Source organism: Carcharodon carcharias, chromosome 4 (assembly GCF_017639515.1).
Source record: "Carcharodon carcharias isolate sCarCar2 chromosome 4, sCarCar2.pri, whole genome shotgun sequence".
Classification (NCBI taxonomy): Eukaryota; Metazoa; Chordata; class Chondrichthyes; order Lamniformes; family Lamnidae; genus Carcharodon; species Carcharodon carcharias.
The window spans coordinates 67412729-67432817 of NC_054470.1; the positions used below are offsets into that span (position 1 = coordinate 67412729).

The 20089-nt window shown below is 41.2% G+C and overlaps 1 protein-coding gene across 2 annotated transcripts in view; it reads right to left on the reverse strand.

Annotated features, from left to right (window-relative positions):
- The window catches only part of noa1 (nitric oxide associated 1), a 32674-nt gene extending 12907 nt beyond the window's left edge, over positions 1 to 19767 (reverse strand). Inside the window, exons 1-5 of one of the 2 annotated variants that reach the window (XM_041186325.1) lie at positions 18652 to 19767; positions 14235 to 14399; positions 6036 to 6253; positions 3637 to 3768; positions 124 to 173 (exon numbers count right to left, since the gene is read on the reverse strand). In XM_041186325.1, the coding sequence (XP_041042259.1) occupies positions 168 to 173; positions 3637 to 3768; positions 6036 to 6253; positions 14235 to 14399; positions 18652 to 19732 (1602 nt within the window). In that variant the 5' untranslated portion in view covers positions 19733 to 19767 and the 3' untranslated portion in view covers positions 124 to 167. Of the gene's footprint in view, positions 1 to 123; positions 174 to 3636; positions 3769 to 6035; positions 6254 to 14234; positions 14400 to 18651 lie in introns of those variants that run through there. The other variant, XM_041186324.1, reaches the window with a different exon arrangement.
- Positions 19768 to 20089: the final 322 nt, after the last annotated feature.

Consider the following 20089-nt stretch of genomic DNA (forward strand, 5'->3'; position numbering starts at 1 on the left):
CTTTTATTATTCTGAAGGACATGAGCCCAAAGCACCAACCGTACTTTACAAAATGCTAAGCTATTGTTTGCATCTTTATCTTTTGTTTCAAATTTCTAGAATGCAGTACTTGGTTTATACTTGCTTTATACTGTAGTTATATTCAGTTTGCCGTCAATTGAAGCCAGTTAAATCTTGAAAATAAACAGAACAAAGTGAATATAGAGCTTTGATCCAAGTCTACATGCGAGTGGTCCTATTCCTCTTCTCATCACTACCTTCCTCTCCACCCAAATTAAAAAGTACCACCCACATGATTGCTGAAAGATATAAATATTAAAAAATATTTGTGAAAGCACAATGTGCACACAAGTTTGTATAAAGGTTTTTAACAAACAAATACAAAAGGTGATATAGCATTCCACAGTTTCACTATTGTGGGAAGATTGGTGACTCAAAATATATATAACCTGTTGCCATATTCTTTAAGTAAATTCACCAATAACTGTAAAATCACACAATAGAGAATGCTTTAAAAACTACACTGCATTCTGACTAGTTTACACCCATCTCAAACTGAGCTTCCACAACACTCCTGTTTTAAAGTGCCCCAAGTTATTTTCTTACATTAATGAGGCTCTCTTTGTAAACTGTTGCTGTTTAGTTTATCAAATATCTAACCTAATTTTAGCATCCCACTTATATATTAAGTCGATATAAAAGTCAGTGGACCCTTTATAGTGAGGAGCACACAATTTATTAGTAACTTCACGCGAGGATGTGTGTGTAGAGGCAGGTGAAGGATGGTACCTCAGAGCATAGCAAGACACATCAATAGATGAGCTAACTTATCAGTAGACTGTGAGCTCCTCTATAAAGAAAGTCCCTTAGTTCTAAACTTGAATGCCAACTTAAGCAAATATACACTTCATTTTGAAAAAATGAATTATTTTTTAAGTCCTTTAAAATTTGAACATTCAACAAAATTGATAGAAGAGTAAGCCACGTGGTCCCCTTGAACCTGTATTTAATAGTTACTGTAAATTGTGGCATTAAGTCAATCTATTTTTCCAGCCCCAAAAATCATATTTTTGCATATACTCAGTGTATAAATCAACCCTTCCCCTCACCTTTTTCAGCCACGATATGCTATATTCACATTGGTAGCTAGCCTCAAATTTTTAGCCACAAATGCTGGTTTTACTTACTGATACCTTACAGCTCAGTACAAGGGATCAAGCAGACGATACTCAAGCTATGGAGCGAGGATGCGCGGGAGTAAACTCACCTACTCGGTTTCAAATGCTGATGACATTTCAAAATGGCAGCCACTCACACCGGCGGTTCATTTTTATATTTGGTGTATAAGGCAACCCCAGTTTTAAGAGGGACTTTCCCAGGCTTCAAAGGACAACTTATATGCTGGCATCTATGATATGTTAAATTTTGTCTGATATAATTTTTATAAGTGCCTTCGGACATTTTGTTTTTTTAATTCACATGGCTGGGGGAGTAGTTATAGTTTGATGTTGAGGTTAACAATCCACTCAACAGCTTCAACTGATGCACTATGAATGGTTGTGATGCCCTCAGGAATGGATCTCTCAGGGCAGAAGTTCAGTATGTGGAGGGTGGTCTGACTTGGATGGCCAGTCACAATTTGAGCTGTTCCTCATGTCTCACCTATGGAGCAAGTGGTCACATCTTCCTAGGCCCAACCTCAAGTGGTTGAAAGCTACCCAGATTTTCCATGAAAAGTTAAAAGCCTGGCACTTAACCATCTCAGGTCAGTTACCAGGTTGAGGTTAATGATGTTTGGAGTCAACCAGGCAGTGCGCCATTGAGAGGTAGGGCTGTTATCTGTTTGTAGTGTGTTTTTGGCCGGTCTACAGGATTTCAGATGAGTGCATGTGTTTTTATTTTGAGGTTCTCTGTCAATGAGATGGCTGCAGGAGCTGTTGGCCAGTGTTTTTTGAGGGGGATATTTTGCCTGTGGGCACAGCTCCCACAGTGATCAGTCACCACATTACCTCTCATCAATGACCTAGCTCTCACAAAGTCAAAGTTCCTCACATATGCTGCAACTTAGCCCTGATTTTCCAGGCTAAAGAACTTTAGGACATTGAAGAACTATGTTCTCTGGAAGCCTACTTCAGAAAATGGAGACTTTGACCAAGCACTGCCAAAACCGTTGTTTCAGCTCCACCTGAACAACTCTAAGGCCAGGGAAGAACTTCATGTCCAGTTCTGTGACTGATCACTCACCCACGACCTAATGCCAAAATACTTTGGCATCACTCATGAGCTTACATCAATCTACTGGCAACACCTCCAGAAAACCAGGGCCAAGGTCAAGATAAGAGAGAGTCTCGTACAGAAACTGGCAAATACCAGCTGGGGCAGTAGGGCCGACATACTACACACTGCTTCACTCGCCATGGTCTACCCAACAGCAGAGTACTGCTGCTCAACCGTTCTCAGGAGCTGCCACACAAACATGCTAGATATCCATCCCTGGGAAATCATGAGAATTATTTCAGGGAAGCTGTTATGATCCCCATAGAGATGAATAGCTTTTAGAAGTATATCTGAAATTTCCAGCAACTGGCTGGAAGGATCACCAACGAGATTTCAAGTTTTAAGATTCTTACTGCAACAAACAAACTAAAAGTAACATTGATTTAACACTATTCCAGTAGGCGACTTACACTCTAAGCAACAAAAAAAACCCCCCCATTTAACTTTTAAAACGACCGAAAATCTTCCTATTTTGCTGTGTCCCTTAAGTGAACGCTTTGTTCTCCAGGAACCAGTCAAAAGTTATTCTCAGCTCCTGGCGGTCTGCTTCCTTTTTCCTTTTCCTGTTGGGTACCCTCTAGTCCTGAATTGACTTTCGTGGTGAGGGTTATCTTGGAGATCCCATCCTCTACCCAAAGCTAGGTGAATTTTCCCGCCTCATCAAATTCTCACAAACTTGGCCTCTTCAATCTGAGTATGAGCTCCCACCCACATTCTGCATGATGAATAGAGACTGGCTGCCTCCCTCTGTTCTCTCTCAGATGCTTGCACACTGACCTGAGAGGTTTAAGAATTTCTTAAGAAAACCCTGTAAGAAGATACTACAATGGCTTTCTATGGACTCTTCCCCTCTCAAAATCCATCTCCATGGCAATATGAATCACATGGGTCTTTGTTCCAAGTAGAATTGATGTTATAACAATCTTCTAAACCCCAAACTCCAGTCAATCTTCAAATTAAATAGATAGTTTAAATATAACTGTTTATAAAACCTGACATTCCTAATACCTTCCTGTGAGACTTGGGAGACAAGCAGTCTACCCATAATCAGCACAGATGCTCTTAACATTGTCTACACGTGTGGTCATCTTGCCCCTTCTTCACAGTAAAACAATCTGGGCCCTCCTTCAACCTTTTACAACCAAGCCTGAAGGGCAGAATTTAGAATAGGTCACACGACCCCATCATTCCTCCATTTTATCCTAAGTTAAAGAGATAGTCAAGGATCATCATATAAGCTGTGTATTTGTAACAATTTTGAGACCAACATAGTTCGAGTGACTTCCAGTGCTAGTACATATTTTAATACTTCAAAGGTGCTATATACAAACAAGTTATTGTTGATTTCTAGATCTTTACCTTCAGAAAGTCTATGCGACCTAGGGCACCCAAAAATAGCACCATTCCAGGCTGTAGCACATATGTCCGAGGGATGATTCCTGATGATGGCATCACAATCTTCAGCTCTTGGTCTGTAAGTAGATTTAAAATCTGCAAAATATATTGGGAGTTACATGAGGAAATTATAGAGAAATTTCATTTCCAAGGTGCAAAGATTCCCGTGGATTTCACTACCAAGCTGCTCGCTAATTGTTCCACTTACTTAATTCTACTACTTCAAATAAAGAATTACCGTTAGAACATTGCTTCTAACAGAAAATAAATAACTTGATTTGTTTTAATTACTTCTTCTACTTTATTCAATGAAGGGTATGAAAAACTATGTTCCTCCACAACTGAAACATTTCAGAGATTGATTTAATAAATATGAAGGCACGATCTTATCTTAGGCATTAGATAGTCCCAGGAGCCTTACAACACTGCAGAAGTCAAGTCAACAATATTATTAACGTGCATGCATTTAAAGTTGCCAGTACCAACAGATCTTGGTGTTCAAATTGAGGATTTATCCATCATTGAGAAAGCAATGCCAATAAAAGCCTTTTCTAAACTCCCAGACTCAACATTGAAACAGGGTAAACCAACAAATAGGACAGTTACTCTGGCAATGCAGACCAAATTGCTAGGGCTCGATAATCATATGACCCCCAAGACTACAAGCTGGCCAACTCCCCCTACCCACCCCCAACCTTAAATGGTTCAAATGGATCTGGAACAAAAAACTAAGTCAAACCTTGCATTTCATCAGGAGCTGACATTCACATTAAACTGCTATAACAGCAATCAACCCTAACTATTGCTTCTACAAGCAGCTTTGGATAGCAGGGCAAAATACTTTGCTCCACATATAAGCAAAATTTCTGCTAACAGCTGAGAAAATCCTCAATTAAGTTTTGGATTTAATTTATCTAAAGCAGCACATATTCTAGACCGAAAGGTCAGTGTAGTACAAAAGGAGTACTGCACTGGGAAAAGATGTTGCCTTTCAGAGATGATGCTAAAATGAATCCTAGTCTGTCGGTTCCATTTGAAGCAAAATATCACAAGACACTATTCAAGGAGCAGCCAGAGGTCCTGTGCACTGGTCAATAAACACTCCTTCGACCAAATGAGATTATGGTCACTTAAATTGCCTGTTTGGAGGATCTTACTGTTTGCAAAACCATTGCCATATTTAGTGACATTTCAGAGATTTCATTTGCTATGAAGTACTTTTGGGAGTCAGGGGTGAAGAGTCCTGTAGATATGAACAGATCTGTATGAGTGCAAATAATTTTCTTTCTTTATGTTACCATTATTAGTGATTAAACAAAGAAAAATACACTACATTTCATCAAGTGTGAAGAACACTTGTAAGCTAGACACTTTTATGTTGTTAGTAGGCCAAATATAATTGAAAAATTTGCATACTCCGGGCATCCTGAAGCACTGTACAACAGTAAACTTTTAAGCCCCTTCTCTTGCTTCCAAATTTCTGCTGTTTCCTTGCTGTGCCTTCGTAAGGCAGTTATGTTCCCACACCAGCAGAAATCAGGGATTACGAAAGCAGTGCTACCCAAGCCCCTTGTGCACTACAACTAGAATATCATTAGCAGAACCAGCAAAAAAAAAAGTGCACATGATCCAGGTGAGGAGCCCATGTTTATTTTCTGCAGCAAATCTACTGGGTCTTGTACTGTATTTATATTAAAGAATTGCTAGCCCAGAATGATAACTAGTATGAATTAAAGAAATTCACTATTGGTGGAAGCAAGGATGTCCTGATTCTGGCATCAGAAGCCAAAATACTTGACCTTGCTTTTGAGGCAAATAGTACTGACATCCTTTCTGCTGCTTTTTCCAATGAAGGACCAATATCTTGCAGTGCCATATTTTGGGTAAAGATGATGAATGAACTTGTATTTACATCTAGCTATATGATAAACTTACTTTGCTTCTTTTATGCCGCACATGATTCCCTAATCAAAACAGTGGTCAGGTAACTTATCTCTAAACCTCTACTAATGTCAGTCCAAGGACAGCACTTAACAATCAAGAGACATGCCCTCTCCTTTTCCCTCAACCAGACAGCCCAACTCCAGAAAAAGCACAGCTGAGGTCAGGATAAAGTTATTCAAATTATAAAAGTTCCTGAGAACTAATTATTTACTATATCACTATTAAAAGATAGGGCTTCCAGGCCTTATTCTTGTTTTGGTATTTTATGCAGAATTTAAGACAAATAGAAGATTGAGCATTTTTGCATGACAACTGGTAATTAATATTTGGAGCATAAATGCAAAATGGTGGTGTATCAGCATGTCAGTCCTCAATTTATAACTCTCACTGCACTATGCCTTTATTTCTGTTTCACTTACACAGTCTTGCTTTAAGATGCCGGGTGTGTCATAAAACCAGTGGGCATCTTTCAGTTCATTGTATGTGAATTCCACCACGTCTTGGGAGTTTAAGACATTTTCTTGATTACTATCTTCAGGTTCTGCACTCAGGGAGAGTTCATCTGGGTCCCATTCAATTATCCCTTTGTTTCGCTGTCCGCTCCCATGAGAGTTACGAAATGTTCTGCCAACTCTACCTAAACACCAGGGAAACAACGTGATAACCAAGGAAGCAAATAACTGTTTCAGTCAGCCAGCATTTGCAAAAATGGTATATGCTGGAAACACATCAAGTCAGTGTCCATGGACAGAAGAAATAAATTATACTTCAAATATGCAGAACTAAAAAAAATGAAATATGAACAAAAATTTTTATTACAATTGAAACAATTGGGAGGATCCTGCATAGAGGAAACATGGGTACGGGCCTGTGATTCGCTCAAATTAAATGTAGATTGTTATAAAACCTTGAGTCGCTAACAAATGAATAGAAACATTAAAGAAATTGAAGACAACTGAAGAAAAGAATCTGTGGGTAGCTGAGCAAAGCAATGAGCACCAACCTAAGGAAGACATTAGATGGTAGACACTGAAATTTGTAGATCAAGTCTGAGTAGAAACTATCCCAAGTGTTAATCCTTTTCTTGGAATCAAAACAAAGAAGATTAAAGGAAAAGAACAGGGCAATGAAATTTCAGCTGAAGAACAAGCACTAGCACAGATGTGATAGACTGAATAAAAACAAGTGTAGGACAGGTGAGACAAGTAATTCCACGATGGAGCAAAGCAAGTAAAATTCTGCTTTAAAAACGTAATGCAAAAAATAATCATCAAAAATAACATGGCTGACAAATAAAATCAAAATCAAATAGATTAAAACTATTCTGGCTTAAAGATTATAGATTATCTGAGAGCTCGCATTGTGAAGATTATGATCTCCTGCGAGCCTGCCAAACCAAGGTGATTTATACTGAACGAAATTAATTCCAAAAAGTAAGATCTTAAGGTTATAAGAAATAGGAGCAGTAGCCATTTGGCCTTCTCCGCCATTCAATATGGCTAATATGAGTGGCCTTACCGGCGCTTTCTTGTCTGTCCCCCATAACTCCTGGCTCCCTTGTTAATCAATCATTTCTATTGCTTTGCTAACATTAAGATTTAGAATAGTGTGAGTTAATATTTTAATACAACACAATGATGTATACAGCTATCTGAATTGTTCACTAATCTGAACAAGATTGTTTCTTCAAACTTACTGTTTAGATATGATCACCCATTGCACAATTTGCCAAAGATGGCACTGAAACAAAACAAAAGGCAAGCATAACAAATTATCAATAAAATTCTGCTACTTGAACTTATTTAGCAAGAATGCTACTTGTGGAAGAATCAACTAGCCCTATTCAATATTGTAAAAGTTATTTGTTGCTTAGGCTCCTCCACATTTCATCACAGGTGAATTTCAACCTTATTCACCAGACGGTATTCCATTACTAGTTTTGACTTTGTAGATTGCCACTTTGATGTGGTGGAGAGGTTTGCGTGTTCCAACAATCCTTGAGCGATGCTGTTGGGAGCTCTTTACGCTTGGTAAGGCCACTCATGGCAGCAAGCTTGAAGTGGTGCCAGACAAAGTGCGATCCAAAAAATCCTCCTCAAAGGCAGAACAGACAAAGAAGGCCTCACCAGCTGCGAAGGCTGAAAAAGACTTCAGCAGCAAGGTGGTCTCAGTCTTCACGATTTGACACGTCACTGAAATCTGACCACCAACCCATCAGGATCATCTGGACAATGATGGCACCCCAAGGTCCCCACATTAAATGAAGTCACTGGCAGGTTTCTACCAGAGTCCGTCTGCCAAGTCCTGTGGCGATAGAGGAATGGTGACGGGGTCAGGACTGTGAACCTCAGAGTCCCTACTCAAGAATCTGCACATAGGTGACGGATGCCGCCAGGTGGTTGGACACCTGTGTTGGGACAGAGTTGTCTTTGGGCAGCAGCACCTGTGATTGAGCAGTCCTCTTCAGGATACCCTTTGTTCACCCCAAATGGGGATGGGGGTTCTAGAAAAGGTACGATAAAAAAAGGCTGCCCCATTTTCTCTTGGCTGGGAACCACACCCAGCAGGATCACCATCTTTTCAGTTGAATAAACTCTTAAATCTTGCAACTTGTAATGTTAGAACACTCATGGATAATCTTAGGAGTGATTGTCTGGAAAGAAGAACTCAATTGTATTACGTGAGATATCAAGACTCCAAATTGATGTGAGCCCTGAGTGAGCCCTGTGTTCCGGGGAGGGACAGCTGAAGGAGCAAGCAGGGGATACACCTTTTGGAATGGAAAGGCTGACAACGATCCCAACGTCCATGAAGTTGGTTTTGCCATCCAGAATAGGATCTTGATTGTACTGTCAAAACATTCCATCGTATAAGGGAAAGACTCATGACACATCACCTACAACTCAACCATAACCAACACACCACTGTCATCAGTGCTTATAACCTGACCCTCGAGTCTGATGAAGATGTTAAGGAAAAATTCTATTCTGACTTTAAAGCAGTCCTCACTGCCATCCCATAAGAACAAACTATCATCCTTCTGGGGGACATTAATGTCTGGAGCAGAACTATTGGGAAAAACAGGGTGGGAAAAGCCAATGCAAATGGTGTCCTGCTAGCAAAGTATGCTCAGCATGGCCTAATTATAGCAAGCACCCTCTGGTGCCAGAAGGAAAAAATATAAAACCACATGGAGGCATCCTAGGTAACAGCAGTGGCACCTCCTGGATTGTCATTGTTCGGATCAAAGAATTAAGCTCAATCCATGTTCGATCGATAACAAGCATCCACTCTGCACCAAGACATTACAAGGCTCAACATTCCAAGAGGAAGGAAGTCAATATTGGCCCTAATACAGCCCGACTGAAGCGGACAATTCCAAGTGCAACTCATGATCAATCTGGAAAATCTTCACATATCCAACTCAATTCCAGAATAGTGGAATGAAATAAAGTCAGCTGTATTATGCTCTTGTGCCCAGACCATTGGGTTCAAGAAGTGTCGTCACCAGGACTGGTTTGTAGAAAGTGACGCTCAAATATAAAGACCACTGGAGCAAAAAAGGAGCACCTCTTATTGCCTGACAAAACAACCCAAGGTCCCAACTCCAGAAGACAGCATCCCAACATCTCAAGGTTGATGCTTAAAGACAAACCCGGAAGATAAAAGGACACATGGTGGGGAAAAGAAAGCCTGAGCGATCTAACAATATGCTGATCATCATGACTTGTGAAGCTTTTTTGAAGGTCACCAAGGCTATCTATAGACAAGAGGTCAAATGGATAAAATTCCCTTCTTTCACAGGAGGGTGTTTCTCTTCATGGATGATAATGCCATTGGTCAAAATTGGAAAGAACACTTTGAACAACCCCACAAACATGAATCCACAGTGGCAGCTATTTCTCTTCAGGTTATCTCCCAGCACCATGTGATAGAATCCATGGGTGAACTGTCAATGGGAGAACTGCAACAAGCGAAGAGACAGAAAACAACAAAGCATGTGGCCCTGATGGTATCCCTGCGGAAGTCTTCAAAGCAGACGGACTTTTGCTCACATCAAGGCTCCATGCAATCACTCGACGATTTGGGCGGGGGAAAAAGGAAATTGATAATTGTAACCATTTTTAAGAAGGGATACAAATCATGCTGCGGAAGCTATTGTCCATAGCTAGGAAAATCCTGACATCCCCTACTTCCTGTGACTGAGGAAATCCTACCAGAGGCAGTGTGGCTTTAAACATTTCAGAGGAACCCTGTGGCATGGTCTTTGTTGCCAGGCAAATCCAAGAAAAATGTTGACAACACCACTAGGGATTCTTCATTGCATTCATCGCCTTTTGACTTAGTTAATTGCGAAGCTCTGCGAATTGTGCTTCAAAGATTTGGATGGCCAGGAAGTTTCAGCACAATTCTGCAATTGCTTCATGATGATATGACAGCAACTGTCTTGAGTTGGAGATCTCAACGCAGACTGATGTTAAGGACGTCTCTGTGATAAGCCCCCATACTAACTACAATCTACCTGACAGTAGTTATTCACCTCAAAAATCAACTGCCTCTGGTATTGGTATTAAATACTGTCTAGATGGAAAACTCTAACCTTGGTCACCTCCATGCCAAAACTAAAGTGACCTCCATCGCTATACATGATCTACAGTTTGCGGGTGACTCCGCTGTTGTTGCTTTCTCTGCACTGGATTTGCAAGCTGCTGTCATATTCTCTTCAATTCTGGTAGAAGAAACTTAGAATGTCCTTGAATTTTGAAAAGCAAAATTCATATCAACTGACACCATGTCAGCAAAATATTCAACCTCCAATATATGTTGAAGGCAAGAGTCTGGAATGTGTTGAGTACTTCCCATACCTTGGCAGCCACCCCTCTCAAAAGGCCACCAATGACAAAGAAATCCAACACTGGATCAGCTGCGCCAGCTCTCCTACAAAATATATTAGCAAGTGTTTGATAACAAAGACCTCAAGTCAACAAAGGTCCTAGTATACAGAGCAGCTGTCACCACCATACTCCTGTACTGTAGTGAGACTCGGATTACATATCAGCGAAATTTAAGAGCGCTGGAGAAATTCTATTAGCAATGCCTCTGCCACAGCCTCTGGATTCAATGGGAGGACTGAACAAACACCGGTGTCCTTCTTGAAGCCAGGTCCACAAGCATTCAGGCAAAATTTCTGCAAAATCAACACTGATGGACTCGGCACTGTGTCCAGATGACCGAAAACCTCCATCAGGTCCTGTTCTTTCAACTCTCAAATGGCCAATGTTCCGGGGAAGATGAAGAAAGCGCTTCATAGACACTCAGAAGCTCTTTTTGAAGTGTGGCAGCATTGACATTAATGACTTGGAAGAGCTTGCGACCAATTGCTCAGAATGGCAAAAACTTATTCATTAAGCTGCATCATACTTCGATTCCCAAAGCCTTAATGAGGCAGAGAGGCGGCAGCGAAGGAAAGAAAAGGAAGAAAATCCTGCTCTCCGATTCCCACTATCTCGTGTGACAACTTGCACCATGCATCCAAAAATCTGCAAGTTGAGAAATGGCCTGTTCAGTCACATGAAGACACATGCCAGAAACTTGTAACCCTGGGCAGACATCTTGTTTGAACCGAGGGACAGCCGATGACGATGACCAGTTTTGAACAAAGTTGACTATGCTTTTAAAAGCGTGCCTTGGCTTGTGAAGGAGTCATTAACAGGAGGATCAATAATAATGCCACAAATCTGTCAAAGAACGGAAAGCTTTAGCAGTACATTTATTTCAAATTTTGGCCGCTTAAGCAGACAAATTCTAGCTAAGGTGAGAAACTCAGTGGACTGGAGTAGACTGGGAGAATGGACCAGGTCCCATCATTCTATAGCTATGCAGTACGCTTGATGGAAGGTACCATTAGTGCTTCTCTATTTCACTCAACATTCTCCTGAAGACTTACTCTTTACCTTGTATACAATTTCTATCTCCAATAACATGAACAGAATTGAATGGCTTGGAGTCAAAGTCTAGACTTTAGAAAGAGGCTCACAGCAGTACTCCCATGGTCCTAATATTCGTCTATTTCAAGCATAAATAGAAGTAAAACAACCAGTGACCCATTCCTCATTGAAACAATTTGTTGTTTGGATAGAAGTTGAAAAGTCTTTCCCAAAGGGTGGGTAAAACCATCCACTACATGACACTGCACTATGTTAAAAGTACCTTTAGGATACCACAATCACCCATTTACTTCTATTAATAGAGTGAAGGAATCTATATTTTTGGATTGTCTCTCTCTTTGGGGGGGGCCCTGGCTTGGGGCAGAGGCCAAGCCTCAGTGAGTGCCGCAAAAACACAACCACAGGACAAAATTCACGGGAACAGCTGTAGTTGTCTGCTCAGCTCAGCTTAAGTTTTGGGGCACAGAAAAACCTGAGAGCTGTGGTTTCCTGCACAGGGCACCTGAAGTTTCAGGGCATGGAAGAAGTCCATGAGCAACTGTCTCAGGAGGAGATGGTCAGTAGCTGCCATGCAGCTGGGACTGTGCTGTGTATAGTGGCTGGCCAACATAGTGAGCACCAGTGTCTGAGGTAGAAGGTCAGCACAGGTGGGAAAGACGACCACAAAGGCTGGATCTGGAAGAGCTGCCTTTTGGTTGAGGCTTGTATCTGTGGAAATTGGGTGGAGTAAAGCTGCTGTCAGTTGGGGATGAGGAAAACAGAGTTTGAAGGTCGTTGTGGCTTAGCAATCCCGAACATCTAGCTGGGCTGGTGAGAGAATTTGTGGGATCTGTCTTGGTTGTGATTGTTAATTGGTGTGTAGTTTGTGTTCAACCATAGTTTGCCTGTTAATTCATGTTTACCTCAAGTTAATTCTGGGTGTTAAGAGTATAGGATAGGCAATATTTAGTGTTTGCGTTGTTGACATTTGCATGATAAAAATTCTTTTGTTTAAAACCATGGAACCTTGTGATATTCTCTTAGTGAACAACTGGGATTTCAAATTTTGTCCACTTTAACAAAAAAGTTATTGATCTCAAACCAAATTGTGATGATATATTTAAAATGAAATGGTTAACTTATCCATTTTAAAACTCATATCATGGGAAGGGAGCTACATTAGTGTACTAGTGATGGCACTAAGTGAGGAACCCAGCAGTTCAGTTGAAATCTCAGCATGACAAGCTGTGAAACTAAATTCAATAAATCTGGTAAATCTGTGGACTAACAAAAGAAATGACCATGAAAGATGTTGGATTGTCATAAAAACCCAACGGCTTCACTAATGTCCTTCAAAGAAGGATATCCAAAACCCCTATCAAGTCTGCCTTACCTGCAACTCTCACTAAGTGAGTAACTCAATGCCTTCAGGACACAAGGTGCTATTTTGCCAGCATAGACTTCAAACTAAGAATTATATTTTAAAACAAGGCTTAAATAGGAAATTCACTTTTCCCAGCATTTAAAGGATATTAGGTAGTTTTTGACCTTTAATATTTCAAGTTGACTATTAAGGTTAATTTGGAAAAAAGTTTGCAGGTTAATTAATTATACAGAAGGTCTCCACTAAATTTCATTAACTTTGAAATCAAATGACTGGTTATGGTCTGTCTTCTGAGAAAATAGCAGAAATGTATCAATCACAGAACATTTAATGGCAATATAAACACACACACCAAATAATATTGCAGGTTTTTGAAATTTGCGGCTTTTTCTAGTCAACACAAGTGAAGATGCTTGTATTTTTGTGCTTGCAAATCTTGTAAAATGTAACTTCTGAATGATTCCTAATAAGACTTAGAACACTATTATGAGAGTCTTCCCCTCTTTTTATTGAATGCATCTCCAAAATGCTAATGACTGGCTATTCCTTTAGACTACAGCATGGCAATCCTCAAGCATATGTTTACCTAACTTAAAAATGTATATGCTTTAATAGTGCACTATCATTTTAGCTGACTTGGACATACACAGTGTAGAGGTGGTCTTTAATTGGCAGAGGTGTAGCAGGTTCTGACACAATTTAAAGAACATATATAAACCACCAGTTACATCCTCACAAACACCCCAAAGAGTTTAACAGCCGATTAGTTACTTTTAAATTGTAGTCACTGTTATGTGGACAAATGCAATAACAAAGGCTAATTGTACTTCAAGTTTGAATTATAGTTTAATTTCTCTTCAAAAACAAGTGATGATATCTAACTATACAGCTTTTATCCCTGTTGGCATATTATGGATATCACTAAGTGTGGGTTGTGTCATTCTGGTTGGCTCTCAGTTAAGTATCTAGAGTTCCTCAAATATCCCAACTATAATCAGCTGGGAAGTGGTGCAAATCAAGCAAAGCATCAGATGGCACCAGTTATCTTATAGTTTTTGCTTCTTCCTCTACCCTCTCACAAACTATTACATTCTCATTTACATTTGGCACTACACTGAACAAAATTCAGCATACTAAAATGAGGCATGTTTTAATTTGGAGATCAACTGAATGTTTTTCTCAATCAGTAGATGATGAGAGTTAGCACAACCATATACTGGAAAATATTTGTTTATAGCTACAACACTTAATGAAACAACCAGTGCTGTGTCGCCCTTTGATCAATCTGCCAGCAATAAAATGCTTACCAATCAAGTAGCCTTGTTTTTTAAGTCGATGAAGATGCTTTAACTCTTCTTCATTGAGGTCATCTTCAGTTTGTGACTTATCAGCTTTCAGTCTTTCTAATCTTCGAAACATTCTGTATGGTGTAGGGTTTATAACCGGAAACTTAAGGAGGTTTAATGTAGTTCCTGAGAGACAAAAAAAAAATCGCACAACCTAAAAATGCACTTTACCAAACAAAATGATTTGCAATTATATAATGACATTATCCAAAATATGGTATAGCACTACAGTCGCTCACATGTTGGTGAATATGCCAGCCATTCTTTGCACAAAACCTAATTTTCAATTCTATATCATTGCATCTTGAAGGCTTTACAGAACCAAAGAATAATACAGATGGATAAACAGTAAAATTGGTGGGGAAGTTGAAGGCACATTAAGAAAGAAAGGTTTCCAAGAAGTCTTTAGATAGCAGGAAGAATATTAGCAAAGTAGATGAGCTTAGCCAACAACTTACAGCTGGCAGGGTTGAGATGAGGTGGTAGAACAATGTCATAGGAACAGGTGGTATGTACAAGGGCTGGAAGTGCTGACTGGGTTTAAGGTGCGGTGAAGTGTGTAGCTTTTTGTCTTGCAGGAGGGATTGATGGAGCTAGGCAAAGACAGGAGTGAGGAATATGTGCAGGCAAAAATGTGAATCATGAGTTTTAATCTGTAAACATAGGAGGTGGGAAGTTGGTTAAAAGAATGATGGTTTGAGAGATACAGTGGCTACTGGAAGATCCTGACTTCACATGTCTCCTCCAAGGTGCAGGGGTAGGGAAAGGGAAAGGGGTAAGATAAAGAAAATATAATTTCAGATTAGGCTGAATCCTCCACCAAGCAGATAGATCTTATAGGGGGAGGATCAAGTCTACACTGATGACTCAATGGAAGCATGTCATGTTTGTACTAACTTATCCAGGAAGTCAACTCATAAGGTCATAAATCCAAAGTGCTGCCTTCAATCAATTGGATTTTCCTTTCCCCAGGTGCAAAAGGCATCGAGCAACATAAACGGCTTGTTCTTAAAATTCCCAGCCTAGAACACTGTTGAATTTTGCAGCCAAAGTTTAGAAATTAATATCCAAACTATACAGCTTTCAAAATTCAGCCTGGTATTACCAACTGCTGCGTGTACATATTGTCTACTCCTGCAGCGAGGTAAACAGTGGTAGGGATAGCAAAAATTGCATGACAATTGCCGCTCATTTCTGCTCTCTTTGCAAGCTGTTAAGCGTCATAAGTGGACAAGTAAGCACAGCGAGCAATTTGGTAATCAAGTCAGTCAAATTCTGCTAATTAAACAAAATTGTTAGATTTTCCTTGATTAATTCAACAATTGTGTCTAATTTTTAATAAGAACATTAAATGCAGTAATTAATCATTTATTAGAACCTATAACAAGCCACCTTGAAACATTTCAGCTGATCAGAGCCAGCATGGATGTGTAAAGGATAGGTCATGCCTAATGAAGCTGACTGAATTTTTTTTTTAAAAGTGGTGACTAAAGTCGTGGACAGGGAAATGTCTATGGATGTTATTTATCTGGACTTCTAGAAGGCATTTCACAAGGTCCTTCATAACAGACTGTTAGCTAAAGTTGAAGTTTATGGAATTGAACACAAATTATTGACCTGGTTTGGAAATTGCTGAGTGGTGGCAAAGTATGGATAATGGGCAGGTACTCAAATTGACAGCATGTGACCAGTGGTGACCCACAGCAATCTGTGTTGGGGCCTCACCTATTTACTGTATTTATTAACTTAGATGAAGGAATAGTGAGCAACTTATCCAAGTTTGCTGATGACACAGATAAGCAATACTGTAAGCAGCATAAATATTGACAGATTAAATGAATGAGCAAAACTGTGGCAAATGGATTTCAATGTAGGTGGGTGCGAGGTCATCCAATTTGAACCTAAAAGAATAGAATACTTTCTAAATGGTACAAAACTAGAAATAGTGGAGATCCAAAGAAATTTAGAGGTCCATGTACATAGAGCATTAAAATGGCATGAACATGTACAAAAAACCAAAAAGACTAATGCCTAACACCAAGATTCCAAAGGTTAAATTACAGAGAATATGCAAACTAGGGTTATAATTTAGCAGATCAAGACCTTTCGTGAGTGAACACTCCACAAATGGTGACTGAATGGTAAACCAATTGTCAATTTCAAATCCAAGATTGATAAATGTTTGTTACCAAAAGGGTATATGGAGTTAAATCTCAGAATAGTCATGATTTTATTAATTGGCAGATAGGTTCAAGCAGCTAAATGACTTACTCCTGTTCCTAAGACAGTCCTTCAAAATAATGAACCAGCATCTAACTTGAAGTAAACACGAATATCTCAGAATGATTAAAAAATGACACAAGACACAGAATCTTGCAGCTCAATGTGTTGTGCACCAAATTCCCAACACATGGCAAATTCCCGATCAATACCGTGCCATCAGTTTGAAAATTATTCACCAATCTCACCCCTTTCCAAAAAGGAGTGGGATATGTAAGAAATAAAACTAGATGTGAATTATTCTCTAGAATTATCTGTATATGGTCAACACTGACCATACCCACAACCAGTTAGTGGCATATAACTAGAAAAAATGTTTTAATGCCATAATTGTCACATAAATAATGGGATTCGGTTAACTGACTGGCACAGTTTTCTCCTTAGATGAAGGGCGATAAACCTCCAAGTATTATCTCATATCTATGTTAATAGGGCAGTGAATGGTTTGGAGTATTTAAATCCTAGTTATTATTGGGCATTCCAGAGCATACACACCTCTTAAGGGATCAGGATATTTCCTGGTAGCATACTGAAATTTTCTTCAGCTAAGTTTCTACAATAAAATTACACTGGCAAATAGAAACAACAACTGTTGGAATCCTTTAGGTTTGGGATATGGGGTACGTAGCCTACAGCTACTGTGTTTGACAGCCAGTTATTTTCCAAACGTTAAAATGGTCTTTAAACTGGAGTAACTAGAAAAAGTTTGTTGGCTAACTGGAGATCTTGACTGAGGGAGCAATTTTACAACAACTGGATTTGTTGCTGAATAGACGCCAAACCAATTCAATTCTTTCAACTCCTAATCCTTATTGCAATGACTGAATCCCTAGACTTTGATTTGCTCAATGCGCTACAAAGAAGAAATTAAAATCTAATTTCAATTCTTCAGACAGTTTTGTCATGCAGTCCAACACACAATCACCTAGCACCTCTCCTTATGCCTTCTCTATCTACTCAAATCTCAATTGTTAAAGCTGTCATCAAGTAGCTTTGTTTCCTCTCCCAAACAACTGTTTACCCGTCAAAAGTTTAAATCGATTGCAGGCTCGCAGGGAAACTCCTCTGATTTAGTCACACATCTGGATAGGGTACAAGAAAAAGCTTCTCCTTTGCTCTCACCTTTTCTTTTGATCTCTCCATTGCAATCTTTCCTTTATTTTCTTAATATGAATTGATTAACACTCAGCAACTTCCCACATTATTTCTGAGCATCAAATGCAATCTTACTTGTTCAAGAAATGTCAACTTATTTTTCTTCCCCCAAGTCCTTTCCTTACTACTCATCTTCAGGTTCTTGAAATCCGAGCTTGACATCACCTAATCACTTCTTAAAACTGAGGTTTGAAAATCAAAATAGATTTCTGCACTTTTTGTGTGATTTTAAATATGGTTCATCTGATTCAGCCAGTTGACGGAATCCCATTGTGACAGTAAAGAACAATACATGTAACTAGTTGGACCGTTCAGTCTATATTGCATGGATTTACTGTTCAGAAATGCCACTGTTCCCAAATTAAATTTAAGAAAAGTTGTTTGGTGACTGGAACAGCTCAATCAAAATGTTGACATATGCAGATTGATTGTGGAGGCAACCCTATACAACCTGAATGTTGCGACATTATAAAAATCTGTTACAAAGGTGAAGCTGATGGGAAATTGACTGGTCATTAAATTCCATCTGTTTTAATGATATTGGTCTTCAGGAGGTCACAAAGTTGAAGTGTTTCTGAAGTGCATCCTAGTTGTAATGTAGCAAAAGGCAGTTGTTAATTTGTGCACAAGTTCCCTCAAACATTGATGGGATAATGACCAGATAATCTACGTTGGGCTTTGATCGAGCCATAAATATTGGCTGCGACACCGAAGAGAACTTCGCTATACTTGTTCCAAAAAATGTTACTGGGTCATTTACACAGACCTGAGACGGCAGACGGTCCCAATTGAACATCTCATCCGAAAGAAGACAGTTGTCAGACTGGATTATACTGAAGTGGGATCTTGAATCCACCAGTGCTTAATTTAGGGACGGGAAGGCTCATGCAGCGAGAACCCAGAGCCCTGAAGAGACCAAACACCTGCAACCTGCTGAACTCACCGGGCCAGCGGGAAATCGTTGCTCTCTGGATGACATCGGGGGCTTTGGATTTACAGTAATCGGACTGCAGGAGGGTGTTGAAGAGGGTGGACTTGCCCACGTTGGTGTTGCCGACCAGGTACACGTCCCCTTTGTACCGCCAGGAGCTCTGAAGCCGGGAGATCAGCTCTTCGATGCCGTAGCCGGTCTTGGCGCTGATGAGGTGCACGACTTCCCGGCCCCGGTATTCGGGGCAGATGCCGGCCTGGCCGCATTGCTGCAGCACCCGATGCCGGAGCCGCTTCAGGTAGTGGCGGCAGTCGGCCGGGATCAAGTCGGTCTTGTTGGCCACCACCAGGACGGGGTTACGCTCACCTACCAGCTGCCGCAGGTCGGGGATGAGGCTGCCGCTCAGGTCCAGCAGGTCCAGCATGTAGAGTACCAGGGCCTGCTCCTGGGCAATGCGGCCTAACAGGCGCCGGTACTCGCCCTCAGGTACCCGGACCTCCAGCGCCTTTTGGTGGTGAACGAGCAGGAAACAGCGCTGACACACGGAGCGCTGCAAGGTTCCGGCCTGGAGCAGCTGTTTGTACTTCTCGCTCGGTAGGTAGCCGGCGAGAGACGGGTCCACACAGTGCAGGAGGGCACCACAGCCCGAGCACGGGGCGGCGCTGGCCGGCTCCAGGGGGTCGGCCGTGCCATATACCCGGTGCTCCTGGCGCGGGGCCGCCCGCCTTTTCTTCCTGGACGGCAGCTCGGGCGCCGGGAAGCCCAGGTCCGTCACCTGCAGCTCGGCTCCCGGGGCCGGGGAGAGCGCCTCCAAGGCCAGGAGCTGGCGGCGCAGAGCCCCATACGAGGCCGAGGCCTTAGGGCCGGCGGCGTCCTTTCTCTGCGCCGTCTCGCCGCCCAGTGCCAGCCCTGCCTCCTTCTCCTCCTCGAGTTTGGCAGCGTATTCCACGAATACCATCTCCTCCGGCCTCTCGGGCTCCACCGCAGCGTAGGCCCAGCCCGCTTGTTGCCGTCCAGGCGCCAGGCTGGAACATGGCCGCCGGCTCCCGCATAAAGCGCGGCGGAGAAACCAACTAACAGCCGCACGCGCCATTCCCACTCAGGGGAGGGACAACAACATGGACACTGACCTTCCTCCCATGGGGCCAAGCGGCAGCGCCTGCGCGATTTCCCCATGTTCGCTGATATAAAAATAAAAACAAAAAACTGCGGGTGCTGGAAATCCAAAACAAAAGCAGAATTATCTGGAAAAACTCAGCAGGTCTGGCAGCATCGGCGGAAAAGAATAAAGTTGACGTTTCGGAAGGGTCATGAGGACTCGAAACGTCAACTTTATTCTTCTCCGCCGATGCTGCCAGACCTGCTGAGTTTTTCCAAGTAATTCTGTTTTTGTTCCCCATGTTCGCTGGTTTGTTACTGGTCGACTGGCTGACAGCTCTGATTGGACAAA